This window comes from Salmo trutta, chromosome 36 (assembly GCF_901001165.1).
Source record: "Salmo trutta chromosome 36, fSalTru1.1, whole genome shotgun sequence".
In the NCBI taxonomy this organism is placed as follows: domain Eukaryota; kingdom Metazoa; phylum Chordata; class Actinopteri; order Salmoniformes; family Salmonidae; genus Salmo; species Salmo trutta.
Window position 1 is genome coordinate 10,486,675 of NC_042992.1, and position 22,093 is coordinate 10,508,767.

At 51.1% G+C, this 22,093-nt stretch overlaps 1 protein-coding gene across 1 annotated transcript in view; it reads left to right on the forward strand.

Annotated features, from left to right (window-relative positions):
- The window catches only part of LOC115175380 (zinc finger and BTB domain-containing protein 10), a 30,550-nt gene extending 15,344 nt beyond the window's left edge, over positions 1–15,206 (forward strand). Inside the window, exons 4-5 of the mRNA XM_029734614.1 lie at positions 9,326–9,501; positions 12,313–15,206. Of these exons, the coding sequence (XP_029590474.1) occupies positions 9,326–9,501; positions 12,313–12,606 (470 nt within the window). The 3' untranslated portion in view covers positions 12,607–15,206. The remainder of the gene's footprint in view (positions 1–9,325; positions 9,502–12,312) is intronic.
- The last annotated feature ends 6,887 nt before the right edge of the window (positions 15,207–22,093 follow it).

Genomic DNA, 22,093 nt, shown 5'->3' on the forward strand with positions numbered 1-22,093 from the left:
CCAGTGTCAGATATATGTTCAGACTTCCTGATTCGATATTACTAAACACATTCTTATGACAGATTTGTTTTCACACCTTATGTCATGAACCTAATTCAGTGGTTGGTTAATATGATGATGATCAAAGATGTGAATACTTCCGGTATTGTAGGTTGTTCTGGATAGGAGATAAATGACTAACGCAGATATCCCCCAAGATGGTGGTGTGAATAGCACGTTAGCCAGTTGAACACAGCACACAGGTGACCTGCTTTTCCTCAGCCCCCCTGGCAACCTGGCCTGCTTGACAACGCTTTTGTTTAGGGCGTCTTGGCTCAAACAAAGACAAAGGCAGGACCCCATCATTCAGCTGTCTGTGACGTGAACCTAACCAGCCAAATCAATAGTTTGACTACAGTCACATCTACAGTTGTCCCTTAGGTGGTTAGGACGGTGTTACGACGTCACTACACATTTCTCACATACTAGATTTGTCAAACATCTTTCTTCTCAATTGTGTAAATTGGTTATGGAGGCTGTACTATTTGAAGACTTTAGCCTGTGTTGATCTTCTGTTAATAGCAGCTGAGGTACAGCATTTTCTGAGACATTCTTTCCTAACTACATGTAGAATATTTTAGATCAGTGTGTTAATGGTAAAAGTAGTTTTTGGTAGAGAAATCAAATGATACTTATTTTGTGACTCCCTAGGCAGTAGCGTAGCCATGACAACACGACAGTTTAGTATTTAACCGTTTCGGAGTGTTTTTCCTTCCCATAAACATCATAGTAAACAGGATATCCTTTCACTGAGGATTCAAACATACACAACCCCTCATCCCACCACCACACCCAACGACCCCTCATCCCACCACCACCACACCCAACGACCCCTCATCCCACCACCACCACACCCAACGACCCCCTCATCCCACCACCACACCCAACGACCCCTCATCCCACCACCACACCCAACGACCCCCTCATCCCACCACCACACCCAACGACCCCCTCATCCCACCACCACACCCAACGACCCCTCATCCCACCACCACACCCAACGACCCCTCATCCCACCACCACACCCAACGACCCCCTCATCCCACCACCACACCCAACGAACCCTCATCCCACCACCACCACACCCAACGACCCCCTCATCCCACCACCACACCCAACGACCCCTCATCCCACCACCACACCCAACGACCCCCTCGTCCCACCACCACACCCAACGACCCCTCGTCCCACCACCACACCCAACGACCCCTCGTCCCACCACCACCACACCCAACGACCCCCTCGTCCCACCACCACCACACCCAACGACCCCCTCGTCCCACCACCACCACACCCAACGACCCCTCGTCCCACCACCACCACACCCAACGACCCCTCGTCCCACCACCACACCCAACGACCCCTCGTCCCACCACCACACCCAACGACCCCTCGTCCCACCACCACACCCAACGACCCCTCGTCCCACCACCACACCCAACGACCCCCTCGTCCCACCACCACACCCAACGACCCCTCGTCCCACCACCACACCCAACGACCCCTCGTCCCACCACCACACCCAACGACCCCTCGTCCCACCACCACACCCAACGACCCCTCGTCCCACCACCACACCCAACGACCCCTCGTCCCACCACCACACCCAACGACCCCCTCGTCCCACCACCACACCCAACGACCCCCTCGTCCCACCACCACACCCAACGACCCCCTCGTCCCACCACCACACCCAACGACCCCTCGTCCCACCACCAAACCCAACGACCCCTCGTCCCACCACCACCACACCCAACGACCCCTCGTCCCACCACCACCACACCCAACGACCCCTCGTCCCACCACCACCACACCCAACGACCCCTCGTCCCACCACCACCACACCCAACGACCCCTCGTCCCACCACCACCACACCACGACGCCCTCGTCCCACCACACCACACCCAACGACCCCTCGTTCCCAACCAACACCACAACACCAACACCTCCCACCACCACCACACCCAACGACCCCTCGTCCACCACCACCACACCCCAACGACCCCTCGTCCCCACCACACACCACACCAACGACCCCTCGTCCCACCACCACCACACCCAACGACCCCCTCGTCCCACCACCACCACACCCAACGACCCCTCGTCCCACCACCACCACACCCAACGACCCCCTCGTCCCACCACCACCACACCCAACGACCCCCCGTCCCCACCCCACCACACCCAACCACCCCCCCGTCCCACCACCACCCACCCAACGACCCCCTCGTCCCACCACCACACACCCAACTACCCCCCTGTCCCACCACCACCACACCCACGGCCCCCTCGTCCCACCACCACACACCCAACGACCCCCTCGTCCCACCACCACCACACCCACGACCCCCTCGTCCCACCCCACCACACCAACGACCCCCCTCGTCCCACCGACCCCCTCGTCCCAACCACCACCACACCCACGACCCCCTCGGTCCCACCACCACCACACCCAACGACCCCCTCGTCCCACACCACACACCCAACGACCCCCTCGTTCCCACCACCACCACACCCACACGACCCCCTCTTCCACCACCACCACACACCAACGACCCCCTCGTCCCACCACCACCACACCCACGACCCCCCTCGTCCCACCCACCACCACACCCAACGACCCCCCTCGTCCCACCACCACCACAACCCAACGACCCCCTCGTCCCACCACCACCACACCCAACGACCCCCTCGTCCCACCACCCCACCACAACCAACGACCCCCTCGTCCCACCACCACCACACCCAACCACCCCCTCGTCCACCACCACCACACCCAACTACCAACCCCCTCGTCCACCACCCACCACACCCACGACCCCCTCGTCCCACCACCACCACACCAACGACCCCCTCGTCCCACCACCACCACACCCAACGACCCCCCCGTCCCACCACCCACCACACCCAACGACCCCTCGTCCCCACCACCACACACCCAACGACCCCCTCTTCCCACCACCACCACACCCAACTCCCCCTCGTCCCACCACCACCACACCACACCCAACACCCCTCGTCCCACCACCCACACCCAACGACCCCTCGTCCCACCACCACCACACCCAACGACCCCCTCGTCCCACCACCACCACACCCACGACCCCCTCGTCGCACCACCACCACACCCAACGACCCCTCGTCCCACCACCACACCCAACGACCCCTCGTCGCACCACCACCCCAACGACCCCCTCGTCCCACCACCACCACAACCCAACGACCCCCTCGTCCCACCACCACCACACCCAACGACCCCCTCGTCCCACCACCACCACACCCAACGACCCCCTCGTCCCACCACCACCACACCCAACGACCCCCTCGTGCCCACCACCACCACACCCAACGACCCCCTCGTCCCACCACCACCACACCCAACGACCCCCTCGTCCCACCACCACCACACCCAACGGACCCCCCTCGTCCCACCACCACCACACCCAACGACCCCCTCGTCCCACCACCACCACACCCAACGACCCCTCGTCCCACCACCACCACACCAACGACCCCCTCGTCCCAACCACACCCAACGACCCCTCGTCCCACCACACACCAACGACCCCTCGTCCCACCACCACCACACCCAACGACCCCCCTCGTCCCAACCACCCAACCACCCCACCAACGAACCCCTCGTCCCACCACCACCCCACCCAACGACCCCTCGTCCCACCACCACCACACCCACGACCCCTCGTCCCACCACCACCACACCCAACGACCCCCTCGTCCCACCACCACCACACCCAAACGCCCCCTCGTCCCACCACCACCACACCCAACGACCCCCTCGTCCCACCACCACCACACCCAACGACCCCCTGTCCCACCACCACCACACCAACGAACCCCTCGTCCCACCACCACCACACCAACGACCCCTCGTCACACCACCACCACACCCAACGACCCCCTCGTCCCCCACCACCACACCCAACGACCCCTCGTCCCACCACCACAACACCCAACGACCCCCCTCGTCCCACCACCACCACACCCAACAGACCCCCTCGTCCCACCACCACCACACCCACCGCCCCCCTCGTCCCACCACCACCACCCACGACCCCTCGTCCCACCACCACCACACCCAACGACCCCCTCGTCCCACCACCACCACACCCAACGACCCCCTCGTTCCCACACACCACCACACCAACGACCCCCTCGTCCCACCACCACCACACCCAACGACCCCCTCGTCCCACCACCACCACACCCAACGACCCCCTCGTCCCACCACCACCACACCCAACGACCCCCTCGTCCCACCACCACCACACCCAACGACCCCCTCGTCCCACCACCACCACACCGCAAACGACCCCCTCGTCCCACCACCACCACACCCAACGACCCCCTCGTCCCACCACCACCACACCCAACGACCCCCTCGTCCCACCACCACCACACCCAACGACCCCCTCGTCCCACCACCACCACACCCAACGACCCCCCTCGTCCCACCACCACCACACCCAACGACCCCCTGTCCCACCACCACCACACCCAACGACCCCCTCGTCCCACCACCACCACACCCAACGACCCCCTCGTCCCACCACCACCACACCCAACGACCCCACTCGTCCCACCACCACCACACCCAACGACCCCCCTCGTCCCACCACCACCACACCAACGACCCCCTCGTCCCACCACCACCACACCCAACGACCCCCTCGTCCCACCACCACCACACCCAACGACCCCCTCGTCCCACCACCACACACCCAACGACCCCCTCGTCCCACCACCACCACACCCAACGACCCCCTCGTCCCACCACCACCACACCCAACGACCCCCCTCGTCCCACCACCACCACACCCAACGACCCCCTCGTCCCACCACCACCACACCCAACGACCCCCTCGTCCCACCACCACCACACCCAACGACCCCCTCGTCCCACCACCCCCACACCCAACGACCCCCTCGTCCCACCACCACCACACCCCACGACCCCCCTCGTCCCCACCACCACACCCAACTACCCCCTCGTCCCACCACCACCACACCCAACGACCCCCTCGTCCCCCCACCACCACACCCAACGACCCCCTCGTCCCACCACCACCACACCCAACGACCCCCTCGTCCCACCACCACCACACCAACGACCCCCTCGTCCCACCACCACCACACCCAACGACCCCCTCGTCCACCACCACCACACCCAACGACCCCTCGTCCCACCACCACACCCAACGACCCCTCGTCCCACCACCACACCCAACGACCCCCTCGTCCCACCCACCACACCCAACGACCCCCCCCGTCCCACACCACACCCAACGACCCCCTCGTCCCACCACCACACCACGACCCCCGGCCACACACCCACCAACGACCCCCTCGTCCCACCAACAACGACCCCCTCGTCCCACCACACACCCAACGACCCCTCGTCCCACACCACCACCCCAACGACCCTCGTCCCACCAACCAACCACCCAACGACCCCCTCGTCCCCACCACCACACCCAACGACCCCCTCGTCCCACCACCACCACACCCAACGACCCCCCCTCCCACCACCACCACACCCAACGACCCCCCTCGTCCCACCACCACCACACCCAACGACCCCCTCGTCCCACCACCACAACACCAACGACCCCCTCGTCCCACCACCACACCCAACGACCCCTCGTCCCACCACCCCCCCCCCCAACGACCCCTCGTCCCACCACACCACACCCACGACCCCTCGTCCCACCACCACCACACCCAACGACCCCTCGTCCCACCACCACCACACCCAACGACCCCCTCGTCCCACCACCACCACACCAACGACCCCCTCGTCCCACCACCACCACACCCAAACGACCCCTCGTCCCACCACCACCACACCCAACGACCCCTCGTCCCACCACCACCACACCCAACGACCCCCTCGTCCCACCACCACCACACCCAACGACCCCTCGTCCCACCACCACCACACCCAACGACCCCCTCGTCCCACCCACCACCACACCCAACGACCCCCTCGTCCCACCACCACCACACCCAACTACCCCCTCTCGTCCCACCACCACACCACACCCAACGACCCCTCGTCCCACCACCACCACACCCAACCGACCCCCTCGTCCCACACCACCCACCCAAACGACCCCCTCGTCCCACCACCACCACACCCAACGACCCCCTCGTCCCACCACCACCACACCCAACGACCCCCTCGTCCCACCACCACCACACCCAACGACCCCCTCGTCCCACCACCACCACACCCAACGACCCCCTCGTCCCACCACCACCACACCCAACGACCCCCTCGTCCCACCACCACCACACCCAACGACCCCCTCGTCCCACCACCACCACACCCAACGACCCCCCTCGTCCCACCACCACCACACCCAACGACCCCCTCGTCCCACCACCACCACACCCAACGACCCCCTCGTCCCACCACCACCACACCCAACGACCCCCTCGTCCCACCACCACCACACCCAACGACCCCCCTCGTCCCACCACCACCACACCCAACGACCCCCTCGTCCCACCACCACCACACCCAACGACCCCCTCGTCGCACCACCACCACACCCAACGACCCCCTCGTCGCACCACCACCACACCCAACGACCCCCTCGTCGCACCACCACCACACCCAACGACCCCCTCGTCGCACCACCACCACACCCAACGACCCCCTCGTCCCACCACCACACAACCCAACGACCCCCTCGTCCCACCACCACCACACCCAACGACCCCCTCGTCCCACCACCACCACACCCAACGACCCCCTCGTCCCACCACCACCACACCCAACGACCCCCCTCGTCCCACCACCACCACACCCAACGACCCCCTCGTCCCACCACCACCACACCCAACGACCCCCTCGTCCCACCACCACCACACCCAACGACCCCCTCGTCCCACCACCACCACACCCAACGACCCCCTCGTCCCACCACCACCACACCCAACGACCCCCTCGTCCCACCACCACCACACCCAACGACCCCCTCGTCCACCACCACCACACCCAACGACCCCCTCGTCCCACCACCACCACACCCAACGACCCCCTCGTCCCACCACACCCAACGACCCCCTGTCCACACACCCAAGACCCCTCGTCCCAACCACCACCACACCCACCGACCCCCTCGTCCACCACCACCACAACCCAACGACCCCCTCGTCGCACCACCAACGACCCCCTCGTCCCACCACCACCACACCCAACGACCCCCTCGTCCCACCCACACCACACCCAACGACCCCCTCGTCCCACCACCACCACACCCAACGACCCCCTCGTCCCACCACCACCACACCCAACGACCCCTCGTCCCACCACCACCACACCCAACGACCCCTCGTCCCACCACCACCACACCCAACGCCCCCTCGTCCCACCACCACCACACCCAACGCCCCTCCGTCCCACCACCACCACACCCAACGACCCCCTCGTCCCACCACCACCACACCCAACGACCCCCTCGTCCCCACCACCACCACACCAACGACCCCCCTCGTCCCACCACCACCACACCCAACGACCCCCTCGTCCCACCACCACCACACCCAAGACCCCTCGTCCCACCACCACCACACACAACGACCCCCTCGTCCCACCACCACCACACCCAACGACCCCCTCGTCCCACCACACTACACCCAACGACCCCCTCGTCCACCACCACCACACCCAACGACCCCCTCGTTCCACCACCACCACACCCAACGACCCCCTCGTCCCACCACCACCACACCCAACGACCCCCTCGTCCCCCCACCACCACACCCAACGACCCCCTCGTCCCACCACCACCACACCCAACGACCCCCTCGTCCCACCACACCACACCCAACGACCCCCTCGTCCCACACCCCCAACCCCACCCCACCACACCCAACGACCCCCCTCGTCCCCCCACCACCCACCCAACGCCCCCCTCGTCCCACCACCACCACACCCCAACGACCCCCTCGTCCACACCACCACACCCAACGACCCCCTCGTCCCACCACCACCACACCCAACGGACCCCTCGTCCCCCCACCCCACACCCAACGACCCCCTCGTCCACCACCACCACACCCAACGACCCCCTCGTCCCACCACCACCACACCAACGCCCCCCTCGTCCCACCACCACCACACCCAACGACCCCCTCGTCCCACCACCACCACACCCACCACCCCCCTCGTCCCACCACCACCCACATCCCAAACGACCCCCTCGTCCCACCACCACCACACCCAACGACCCCCTCGTTCCCACCACCACCACACCCACGACCCCCTCGTCCCACCACCACCACACCCAACTACCCCCTCGTCCCACCACCACCACACCCAACTACCCCCTCGTCCCACCACCACCACACCCAACGACCCCCTCGTCCCACCACCACCACACCCAACGACCCCCTCTTCCCACCACCACCACACCCAACGACCCCCTCTCGCACCACCACCACACCCAACGCCCCCTCGTCCCACCACCCACCACACCCAACGACCCCCTCGTCCCACCACCACCACACCCAACGACCCCCTCGTCCCACCACCACCACACCCAACGACCCCCTCGTCCCACCACCACACACCCAACGACCCCCTCGTCCCACCACCACCACACCCAACTACCCCCTCGTCCCACCACCACCACACCCAACGACCCCCTCGTCCCACCACCACCACACCCAACGACCCCCTCGTCCCACCACCACCACAACCCAACGACCCCCTCGTCCCACCACCAACCCACACCCAACGACCCCCTCGTCCCACCACACCCAACGACCCCCTCGTCCCCACCACCACCACACCCAACGACCCCTCGTCCCACCACCACCACACCCAACGACCCCCTCGTCCCACCACCACCACACCCAACGACCCCCTCGTCCCACCACCACCACACCCAACGACCCCCTCGTCCCACCACCACCACACCCAACGACCCCCTCGTCCCACCACCACCACACCCAACGACCCCCTCGTCCCACCACCACCACACCCAACGACCCCTCGTCCCACCACCACCACACCCAACGACCCCTCGTCCCACCACACCCAACGACCCCTCGTCCCACCACCACCACACCCAACGACCCCTGGACTCCTCTCTTTTATTGGGAAGTGTAGAACCAAGTGGTTCTACCACCAGAGACTGGGGCAGCTCTACAAATGACTGCCCCCAATTGTGCTCTTCCATTATCTGTGTCAATGTGGGTTTGAGCCACTGTTTAGAAAGCAACCTCGTGCCCTGATACATGGTGTGTTTCTCTCAGGCGAGTCGTCCAACATAGCCCTGAATAAGCTCAAGTGTCCCCACTGTAACTACATCGCCAAGCACCGGAGAACACTAAAGAGGCACCTCATCATTCACTCCGGCGTCCGCTCCTTCAGCTGCGACATCTGTGGCAAGCTGTTCACCCGCAGAGAGCACGTCAAGAGACATTCCCTGGTAAGACCCTACACCCTACCCTAACTGTTCATTCCCTGGTAAGACCCTACACCCTACCCTAACTGTTCATTCCCTGGTTAGACCCTACACCCTACCCTAACTGTTCATTCCCTGGTTAGACCCTACCCTAACTGTTCATTCCCTGGTTAGACCCTACACCCTACCCTAACTGTTCATTCCCTGGTTAGACCCTACCCTAACTGTTCATTCCCTGGTTAGACCCTACCTTCTACCCTAACTGTTCATTCCCTGGTAAGACCCTACACCCTACCCTAACTGTTCATTCCCTGGTTAGACCCTACACCCTACCCTAACTGTTCATTCCCTGGTTAGACCCTACACCCTACCCTAACTGTTCATTCCCTGGTTAGACCCTACACCCTACCCTAACTGTTCATTCCCTGGTTAGACCCTACCTTCTACCCTAACTGTTCATTCCCTGGTTAGACCCTACCTTCTACCCTAACTGTTCATTCCCTGGTTAGACCCTACCCTAACTGTTCATTCCCTGGTTAGACCCTACCCTAACTGTTCATTCCCTGGTTAGACCCTACACCCTACCCTAACTGTTCATTCCCTGGTAAGACCCTACACCCTACCCTAACTGTTCATTCCCTGGTTAGACCCTACACCCTACCCTAACTGTTCATTCCCTGGTAAGACCCTACACCCTACCCTAACTGTTCATTCCCTGGTTAGACCCTACACCCTACCCTAACTGTTCATTCCCTGGTTAGACCCTACACCCTACCCTAACTGTTCATTCCCTGGTTAGACCCTTGTAAGACCCTACACCCTACCCTAACTGTTCATTCCCTGGTTAGACCCTACACCCTACCCTAACTGTTCATTCCCTGGTTAGACCCTTACCCTACCCTAACTGTTCATTCCCTGGTTAGACCCTACCCTACCCTAACTGTTCATTCCCTGGTTAGACCCTACACCCTACCCTAACCGTTCATTCCCTGGTTAGACCCTACCCTAACTGTTCATTCCCTGGTTACACCCTACCCTAACTGTTCATTCCCAGGTTAGACCCTACCCTAACTGTTAATTCCCTGGTTAGACCCTACACCCTACCCTAACTGTTCATTCCCTGGTTACACCCTACCCTAACTGTTCATTCCCTGGTTACACCCTACCCTAACTGTTCATTCCCTGGTTAGACCCTACCCTAACTGTTCATTCCCTGGTTAGACCCTACACCCTACCCTAACTGTTCATTCCCTGGTTAGACCCTACACCCTACCCTAACTGTTCATTCCCTGGTTAGACCCTTAACCTACCCTAACTGTTCATTCCCTGGTTAGACCCTACCCTAACTGTTCATTCCCTGGTTAGACCCTACCTTCTACCCTAACTGTTCATTCCCTGGTTAGACCCTACCCTAACTGTTCATTCCCTGGTTCGAATCCAGGCTGAATCACATCCGGCCGTGATTGGGAGTCCCATAGGGCGGCGCACAATTGGGCCAGCGTTTTCCAGGTTTGGCCGCAGTAGGCCATCATTTGTAAATAACAATTTGTTCTTAACTGACTTGACGAGTTAAATAAAGGTTCAATAAAAAATGATTAAGCTCCCGGCTGCTACCAAATCCACATCGACATTATCCCACCCCTAGTTAGCCAAACCTAACATACCTGCCAATACATTTTCAGCAATATCGCTGGTCTGTCTGTGTGACGTGCGTACCAGTCTATCATTCAGTTTGTGTAGCCAGTTTAGATCATGATAACTGTCTTGTGGGTAGACAGAAAGACATTCCCCCCAAACCTTCTCAATGAAATGTTAACTGCACAGTAAGCATATCTGGCGAAATCATGGTGGTTTGTATCAATCTGGTGGGCTTTTGTTTTGCAAACTCTGTCATGACATATGCAGCATAAAAACTAGACCAGCACATTCCTCTGTCGCAAAAGGCTCAATTAAAGGGGTATTACACCCTAAAAAATGATATTCTGATATCATTTCAGCATTGACATGGACTCAGAACATCCCATTTCGTTGTTTCTCTATGAATAATTGTAATTTTGAGAGTTTAAAAAATTGATAAATCCCCAAACCAGGCAAAACATTATCACACAGAGGCACCCCCACCTCCCCCTTCAAAACATTATCACACAGAGGCACCCCCACCTCCCCCTTCAAAACATTATCACACAGAGGCACCCCCACCTCCCCCTTCAAAACATTATCACACAGAGGCACCCCCACCTCCCCCTTCAAAACATTATCACACAGAGGCACCCCCACCTCCCTCTTCAAAACATTACCACACACGGTACTCCATCACTCTGTCCTCATAACTATGTCTCCCACCCTCTCTCTCTCTCTCTCTCTCTCTCTCTCTCTCTGTGTGTGTTTCTCGCTCTCTCTCTCTGTTTCTCTCTCTCTCTCTCGCTCTCCCTGTGTTTCTCTCTCTCTCTCTCGCTCTCTCTCTCGCTCTGTGTTTCTCTCTCTCGCTCTGTGTTTCTCTCTCTCGCTCTCTCTTAGTCTCAATCTCCTTTCTTTCTCTTAGTCTCAATCTCCTTTCTTTCTCTTAGTCTCAATCTTTCTTTCTTTCTTTCTGTGGGTCCTCCATCACTCTGTCCTACCCTTCCTCTCTGTAGAAGTCTCTCCCATGACTTTAGCTGGATTGGGGAAGTGTCAGTTTCCCATTCATATTTCAGCCTTCATTTATGGTTTTCAACTTTTGTATTTATGATTCCAGGGTTTTTCCAGGAGTTTCTCAGTTCCAAGTTTCCAATAATTCTGACAGCACATGAACGCAGCATTAACCCTTGTCCATCTCTCTCGTCCCCATCCCTACAGGTGCACAAGAAGGACAAAAAGTACAAGTGCATGGTGTGCAAGAAGATCTTCATGCTGGCGGCCAGCGTGGGGATCCGGCACGGCTCACGGCGCTACGGCGTGTGTATGGACTGTGCTGAATCCCACCCGGCCACGCAGGAGGGCCTGGAATCCCTGGAGGTGTTCGTCCGCGAGGGTGATGACTTTGAGGGGGAGGAGCCTGACGAGGACATGGCCGAGGAGGGGGAGGAGCCTAACGACAACGACCAATCCAACTTGGAGGGCGACACTGGTGCCGCCCCAGAAGATGACTAGCTCAGATAAAAACAAACAAAAAATAGTTAACGATTTAAAAAAAATTAAATTAAGCTGGTAAACAATCAACAACTCCAAAGTGCTATCAAAACCTCGAGGTTACTTACACGGTTTAGTGTATGAGACAAAGAGAGAAGCTTTGGTAGAGCGGGACTCCAAGATGTACAGATATGTGTCAGACTCTGGGCCTAGTGCTCACTAGAGAAAGAGAAAAATGAAATATTGAAATCAGGTTAATGGTGATTTTGTTTTGGGGGGGGTGTTGGTGTACAGCGTTTTTAGTTGCAATAGACCAATCATCTTAAGAAATATTATTTAATTTATGAAAGAAGTTATTATGGTCTTATTCAATTATATACTTTTTTTTCCTGTTTTGTTGTAAACTGCTATCAATGAGGTTCAGTTTCAGTTTTTGACTGTACTTTCTGTCAAATCTGTAACTATATTGCTCGGTGCGTGTTTTTAGAAGGAAGGATGTCAAAGAAAGGGCATTATTTGCCGACAGGAAGATTTTTGATGTTTAGATGACCTGAACATTATGATTACTATTCTATCTTTTCCCTGCACAAATCTTGGAACCAAAAAATCTGTTTTGTGACCATTTTATCACAGCCATATTTATGAGTTTAAGTTAAGTGGGCTGTGCTATTGTGCCAAGCAGAAAGCACACCAAGATTTACCAGGAAACAAAAAACTACTGAGAGAAAAAAAAAAAGTCAAGAAGAGAAAAATAGAAAAAGATTTAGAAAGAAAAGAAGCGAAAGTACAAGAGGAAATGTTATTAGCTTTATACAAATCACAGCACCACACAGTAACACTTTATAAAGCATTTTGACATTCACTTAAAGCTTGAATTTTGCCAAATGACGGAAATGTTTGGTGCTGTAATGTTTATGTCGCGAAATACTGGACCTACAGCTGTATATGATGTTTATAATCATAAAGCCTGAAATGACTCAGTTATAAATATATATATTAATCAGCTCTCTATAGAACACTGTTGTGCTACGGCGCCTATCAGGTATGCTTTGCCATTGTCTTTTTGTATTTAATGAACACACACACGCTCACATACCATTTTGTAGAACTACCGGCAGTACTTGTAAACATGTAGGGACCTAAGTTAAAAATATACCTTATATATATATATATACGTGGTTTATATCAGGTAATGATATATTATAGCTCTCTATATATATATACTTTGAATCACTTGAATGTTGGGTGTAAGGTAGTATTTTAAAGAGTGCAGATATATGAAGTCTGAAAGAGAAACTCCATTTTGAAAAGTTATAATTTTTACAATCAGTTTATTTAATTTGATAGAAGTGTTTTTATTTTGTCTGCCAGGTAGGAAAACACTTTGTTCGATATAAACTAAAGATCTATGATGCGTAATAGACATGCACTTACTACTATTTTGCGTTCATGAAAATCATTTTGTTTTTCAATGTCTTTTCTTGCTTCCCCAAAGTGGGTCTGAATGGAACTATTTTCTTTTTCTTATATGTTTTGTTATTTAATATTATTATATTGGCTCCGAAATGCAATCAAGACTGTTAATTTCTATCTATTTGTCCAACCAAATTGTTTATTAATTATTGTTGAGATAGCCAGGTAATCTCTACAGTATGTAGAGATCTGCTTGTGTATGTAATTGTCAGATAAAAAAAAAAAATCATTCACTTTACCTTAAATGCATATATAGTTTTATTTGTCCTTTTATAATGTATTTTCTTTTCCTTTTTTCTTTTATTTAATTAAGCACATATTTGATAAGAAATATGTATTGTTTGCAGGTTAAAACCTAGGAACAGCAGTTTGTCCAAATGCAGTGGATATATTGAAGTGCTATAATTATACAGAAATGTTTGACCTCCCTGTACTCCAAATGCAAATGTATTTTAAAGAAAGCTCCTATAGAGAAATCCTCATTCATGTTCGTAAAATATGATTTACCTTCAAATCACTGGGAGGGATTTTATATATGAAAAAAAAAAGATTTAGCTAGTTTATTTTACTTAATGGAACACGCTCAGCTGCAGTTGGCTTGTTTAAAATCTTGGCCTTGTGTTGTGTCATACTGGGTTGCCTTCAGAAGGCACTGTACTTGTCCAATAAAAAACCTGTTTTTAGTTTTCCATGGTAAAATGTGTTGTTACGGTGTGCCCTAATGAACACGTCCCTAACCTTCCACTCTATCTGTTCACACCTGTGCTCGTCCATCGAACTATCCTGTTTCTCTTTTACTGTACAACGGATGATCTCAAGATGACTTGTTTTAGATTTTATTATGCTGTACTGTAATGGACAAATCAAGTAAAACACTACTACAGAAACAGTGTTTTTTTTTTCTTTTTTCGGCTGTATTTTTTTAAAGATGTTTTAAATTGTGTATTTTTCAACTCTCTTTTCAAACTACAGCGATGCAAAACCAATGGGCCTTTCCTGGGCTCAACCCTGAACACAAAACACAGGTTACTCTTTTTACATTTTTGTTTTTCTCCAAGGTTTTCAAAAATGAATTACATTCTCCTTTTTCTGTTTCAATTGTACTACTGTTCCTCTATAATACATATTCAAATAAAATGCTTAAACTTGATCTGTGGTTAATTTATTTCTGATTATTTTTAATCACTTCACGTTCTATTCTTTACCCATTTCTGATTACTCAGTCCTTATCGATGCTGTGTTTACATGGGGAAAGAACAGCTATTACTCAGTCCTTATCGATGCTGTGTTTACATGGGGAAAGAACAGCTATTACTCAGTCCTTATCGATGCTGTGTTTACATGGGGAAAGAACAGCTATTACTCAGTCCTTATCGATGCTGTGTTTACATGGGGAAAGAACAGCTATTACTCAGTCCTTATCTATGCTGTGTTTACATGGGGAAAGAACAGCTATTACTCAGTCCTTATCGATGCTGTGTTTACATGGGGAAAGAACAGCTATTACTCAGTCCTTATCGATGCTGTGTTTACATGGGGAAAGAACAGCTATTACTCAGTCCTTATCGATGCTGTGTTTACATGGGGAAAGAACAGCTATTACTCAGTCCTTATCGATGCTGTGTTTACATGGGGAAAGAACAGCTATTACTCAGTCCTTATCGATGCTGTGTTTACATGGGGAAAGAACAGCTATTACTCAGTCCTTATCTATGCTGTGTTTACATGGGGAAAGAACAGCTATGGTTCACTATAACCTACAGTCATGATACACTGACCAAAAATATAAATGCAACATGTGTTTGTACCATGTTTCATGAGCTGAAATAAAAGATCCCAGAAATGTTCCCTATGCACAAAAAGCTTATTTCTCTCAAATGTTGTGCACAAATTTGTTTATATCCCTGTTAGTGAGCATTTCTCCTTTGCCAAAATAATCCATCCACCTGACCGGTATGGCATATCAAGAAGCTGATTAAACAGCATGATCATTACACATGTACACCTCGTGCTGGGGACAATAAAAGGCCACTCTAAAATGTGAGGTTTTGTCACACAACACCTATGCCACAGATGTCTCAAGTTTCGAGGGAGGGTGCAATTGGCATGCTGACTGCAGCATGCCAATTGTTAATTTCTCTACCATAAGCCACCTCCAATGTTGTTTTAGAGAATTTTGTAGTACGTCCAACCGGCCTCAACTGCAGGCCATGTGTATGGCGTCGTGTGGGCAAGCGGTTTGCTGATGTCAACGTTGTGAACAGAGTGCCCCTTGGTGGCGGTGGGGTTATGGTATGGGCAGGCATAAGCTACGGACAACGAACACAACTGCATTTAGCAATGGCAATTTGAATTCACAGGGATACCGTGATGAGATCCTGAGGCCCGTTGTGGTGACATTCATCCACCACCATCACCTCATGTTTCAGCATGATAACACAATTCTGTACACAATTCCTGGAAGATGAACATGTACAAGTTCTTCCATGGTCTGCATACTCACCAGACATGTCACGCATTGAGCCTGTTTGGGATGCTCTGGATCGACGTGTACGACAGCGTGTTCCAGTTGCCGCCAATATTCAGCAACATCGCACAGCCATTGAAGAGGAATGGGACAACATTCCACAGGCCACAACCAACAGCCTGATAAACTCTATGCGAAGGAGATGTGTCGCGCTGCATGAGACAAATGATGGTTTTCTGATCCACACCCCTACTTGTATTGGTCACATACACATGTTCAGCAGATGTTATTGGTCACATACACATGTTCAGCAGATGTTATTGCGGGAGTAGCGAAATGCTTGTGTTTGTAGCTCCAACAGTGCAGTAATATCTAACAATACACACAATACACACAATACACACAAACCTAAAGTAAAATAATGATATTAAGAATATATAAATATTTGGACAAGCAATGTCGGAGCCGCATAGACTGAAATACAGTAGAATATAATACAGTATGTACATATGAGATGAGTAAAGCAGTATGTAAACATTATTAAATTGACTAGTGTTCCATTATTAAAGTGACTAGTGTTCCAATATTAAAGTGACTAGTGTTCCATTATTAAAGTGACTAGTGTTCCAATATTAAAGTGACTAGTGTTCCATTATTAAAGTGACTAGTGTTCCATTATTAAAGTGACTAGTGTTCCAATATTAAAGTGACTAGTGTTCCATTATTAAAGTGACTAGTGTTCCATTATTAAAGTGACTAGTGTTCCAATATTAAAGTGACTAGTGTTCCATTATTAAAGTGACTAGTGTTCCATTATTAAAGTGACTAGTGTTCCATTATTAAAGTGACTAGTGTTCCAATATTAAAGTGACTAGTGTTCCATTATTAAAGTGACTAGTGTTCCAATATTAAAGTGACTAGTGTTCCATTATTAAAGTGACTAGTGTTCCATTATTAAAGTGACTAGTGTTCCAATATTAAAGTGACTAGTGTTCCATTATTAAAGTGACTAGTGTTCCAATATTAAAGTGACTAGTGTTCCATTATTAAAGTGACTAGTGTTCCATTATTAAAGTGACTAGTGTTCCAATATTAAAGTGACTAGTGTTCCATTATTAAAGTGACTAGTGTTCCATTATTAAAGTGACTAGTGTTCCAATATTAAAGTGACTAGTGTTCCATTATTAAAGTGACTAGTGTTCCATTATTAAAGTGACTAGTGTTCCATTATTAAAGTGACTAGTGTTCCAATATTAAAGTGACTAGTGTTCCATTATTAAAGTGACTAGTGTTCCAATATTAAAGTGACTAGTGTTCCATTATTAAAGTGACTAGTGTTCCATTATTAAAGTGACTAGTGTTCCATTATTAAAGTGACTAGTGTTCCAATATTAAAGTGACTAGTGTTCCATTATTAAAGTGACTAGTGTTCCATTATTAAAGTGACTAGTGTTCCAATATTAAAGTGACTAGTGTTCCATTATTAAAGTGACTAGTGTTCCATTATTAAAGTGACTAGTGTTCCATTATTAAAGTGACTAGTGTTCCATTATTAAAGTGACTAGTGTTCCCTTATTAAAGTGAATAGTGTTCCCTTATTAAAGTGACTAGTGTTCCATTATTAAAGTGACTAGTGTTCCATTATTAAAGTGACTAGTGTTCCATCATTAAAGTGACTAGTGTTCCATTATTAAAGTGACTAGTGTTCCATTATTAAAGTGACTAGTGTTCCAATATTAAAGTGACTAGTGTTCCATTATTAAAGTGACTAGTGTTCCATTATTAAAGTGACTAGTGTTCCATTATTAAAGTGACTAGTGTTCCATTATTAAAGTGACTAGTGTTCCATCATTAAAGTGAATAGTGTTCCCTTATTAAAGTGGCTAGTGTTCCATTATTAAAGTGACTAGTGTTCCATCATTAAAGTGACTAGTGTTCCATTATTAAAGTGACTAGTGTTCCATTATTAAAGTGACTAGTGTTCCATCATTAAAGTGAATAGTGTTCCCTTATTAAAGTGGCTAGTGTTCCCTAATTAAAGTGACTAGTGTTCCATTATTAAAGTGGCCAGCCTCTATTTTCTAGTGATGGTTGTTTAACAGTCTTGAGATAGAAGCTGTTTTTCAGTCTCTTCAGTCTTTTCAGTCTCTCGTTCTCAGCTTTGATGCACCTGTACTGACCTCTCCTTCTAGATGACAGCAGGGTGAACAGGCAGTGGCTCGGGTGGTTGTTGTCCTTGATGATATTTTTGGCCTTCCTGTGACATCGGGTGGTGCAGGTGTCCTGGAGGGCAGGTAGTTTGCTACCAGTGATGCATTGGGCAGACCTCACTACCCTCTGGAGAGCCCTGCGGTTGCGGGTGGTGCAGTTGCCGTACCAGGCAGTGATACAGCCGACAGGATGCTCTCAATTCTGCATCCTTGAAAGTTTGTGAGGGTCTTAGTTGACAAGCCAAATTTCTTCAGGCTCCTGAGGTTGAAGAGGTGCTGTTGCGCCTTCTTCACCACACTGTCTGTGTGGTTGGACCATTTCAGTTTGTCGGTGATGTGTACGCTGAGGAACTTTAAGATTTCCACCCTCTCCACTACTGTCCCGTCGATGTGGATGGGGGGTGCTCCCTCTGCTGTTTCCTGAAGTCCACGATCATCTCCTTTGTTTTGTTGACGTTGAGTGAGAGGTTATTTTCCTGGCACCACACTCCCAGGGTCCTCACCTCCTCCCTGTAGGCTGTCTCGTCATTGTTGGTAATCAGGCCTACTACTGTTGTGTGGTCTGTAAATGATAAAAGACAAGTTTATCATAGACAGTCTAACCTAATACACTTAGAGATGCTGCATCATTATAGATCACTGTCTTTTTTGTACAGCCCATCAACCTATACACTGAATGTACAAAACACTCAGGTTTTCTTTCCATGACATGGACTGACAAGTTGAATCCAGGTGAAAGCTATGGTCTCTTATTGATGTCACTTGTTAAATTCACTTCAATCAGTGTAGATGAAGGGGAGGAGACGGGTTAAGGAAGAATTTTGAAGCCTTGAGACAATTGAGACTTGGATTGTGTGTGTGTGCCATTAAGAGAGTAAATGGGCAAGACAATATTTAAATGCCTTTGAACGGGGTACGGTAGTAGGTGCCAGGCGCACCGGTTTGAGTGTGTCAAGAACTGCAATGCTGCTGGGTTTTTCACGCTCAACAGTTTCCTGTATATATCAAGAATGGTCCACCACCCAAAGGGCATCCAGCCAACTTGACACAACAGTGGGAAGCATTGGAGTCAACATGAGCCAGCATCCCTGTGGAACTCTTTTGACACCTTGTAGAGTCCATGCCTCAACGAATTGAGGCTGTTCTGAGGGAAAAGGGGGGTGCAACTCAATATTAGGAAGGTGTTCCTAATGTGTTGTAGTCAGTGTAAATAAAGGTACAGCCCACTAACCTATAATAAGGGTACTGCCCTGTCATCTAATACGACTCAATGCTGCCATCAAGTGGTTGAGTTTGGCTATAAAACATTCAGTGATGAGATTCTTATTCTCGCCACAAGGTGGGAGCACTTCACCTCATCCTGTGTTACAGCAGATAGCCCAGCTAGATCGCCATGGTTACAGTACTGTAAGTCAACACATCTCTGGCTCCATCAACACAGCACCGCTAACACTCACAGACACAGGTACAGGTCAGCATGATGTTTAAAGGGAGTTTATTATGTATCCTCAGATAGATGTCACACAGACAGGCTACAGGTCAGCATGATGTTAAAGAGAGTTTATTATGTATCCTCAGATAGATGTCTCACAGACAGGCTACAGGTCAGCATGATGTTAAAGGGAGTTTATTATGTATCCTCAGATAGATGTCTCACAGACAGGCTACAGGTCAGCATGATGTTAAAGAGAGTTTATTATGTATCCTCAGATAGATGTCTCACAGACAGGCTACAGGTCAGCATGATGTTAAAGAGAGTTTATTATGTATCCTCAGATAGATGTCTCACAGACAGGCTACAGGTCAGCATGAAGTTAAAGGGAGTATATTATGTATCCTCAGATAGATGTCACACAGACAAGCTGCAGGTCAGCATGATGTTTAAGAGAGTTTATTATGTATCCTCAGATAGATGTCTCACAGACAGGCTACAGGTCAGCATGAAGTTAAAGGGAGTATATTATGTATCCTCAGATGTCTCACAGACAGGCTACAGGTCAGCATGAAGTTAAAGGGAGTATATTATGTATCCTCAGATGTCTCACAGACAGGCTGCAGGTCAGCATGATGTTTAAAGGGAGTTTATTATGTATCCTCAGATAGATGTCTCACAGACAGGCTACAGGTCAGCATGATGTTAAAGGGAGTTTATTATGTATCCTCAGATAGATGTCTCACAGACAGGCTACAGGTCAGCATGATGTTAAAGAGAGTTTATTATGTATCCTCAGATAGATGTCTCACAGACAGGCTACAGGTCAGCATGATGTTAAAGGGAGTTTATTATGTATCCTCAGATAGATGTCTCACAGACAGGCTACAGGTCAGCATGATGTTAAAGAGAGTTTATTATGTATCCTCAGATAGATGTCTCACAGACAGGCTACAGGTCAGCATGATGTTAAAGAGAGTTTATTATGTATCCTCAGATAGATGTCACACAGACAGGCTACAGGTCAGCATGAAGTTAAAGAGAGTTTATTATGTATCCTCAGATAGATGTCTCACAGACAGGCTACAGGTCAGCATGAAGTTAAAGAGAGTTTATTATGTATCCTCAGATAGATGTCTCACAGACAGGCTGCAGGTCAGCATGATGTTAAAGAGAGTTTATTATGTATCCTCAGATAGATGTCTCACAGACAGGCTACAGGTCAGCATGAAGTTAAAGAGAGTTTATTATGTATCCTCAGATAGATGTCTCACAGACAGGCTACAGGTCAGCATGAAGTTAAAGAGAGTTTATTATGTATCCTCAGATAGATGTCTCACAGACAGGCTACAGGTCAGCATGATGTTAAAGAGAGTTTATTATGTATCCTCAGATAGATGTCTCACAGACAGGCTACAGGTCAGCATGATGTTAACCTTTCTGGGCCAGTGGGACGTTTGCGTCCCACCCTAGTCAACAGCCAGTGGAATCGCGTGGCACGAAATACAAATACCTAAAAAATGCTAAAACTTCAATTTCTCAAACATATGACTATTTTACACCATTTTAAAGATAAGACTCTCGTTAATCTAACCACGTTGTCCGATTTCAAAAATGCTTTACAGCGAAAGCAAAACATTAGATTATGTCAGGAGAGTACCCTGCCAAAAATAATCACACAGCCATTTTCAAAGCAAGCATATATGTCACAAAAACCAAAACCACAGCTAAATGCAGCACTAACCTTTGATGATCTTCATCAGATGACACTCCTAGGACATTATGTTATACAATACATGCATGTTTTGTTCAATCAAGTTCATATTTATATCAAAAAACAGCTTTTTACATTAGCATGTGATGTTCAGAACTAGCATACCCACCGACAACTTCCTGTGAATTTACTAAATTACTCATGATAAACGT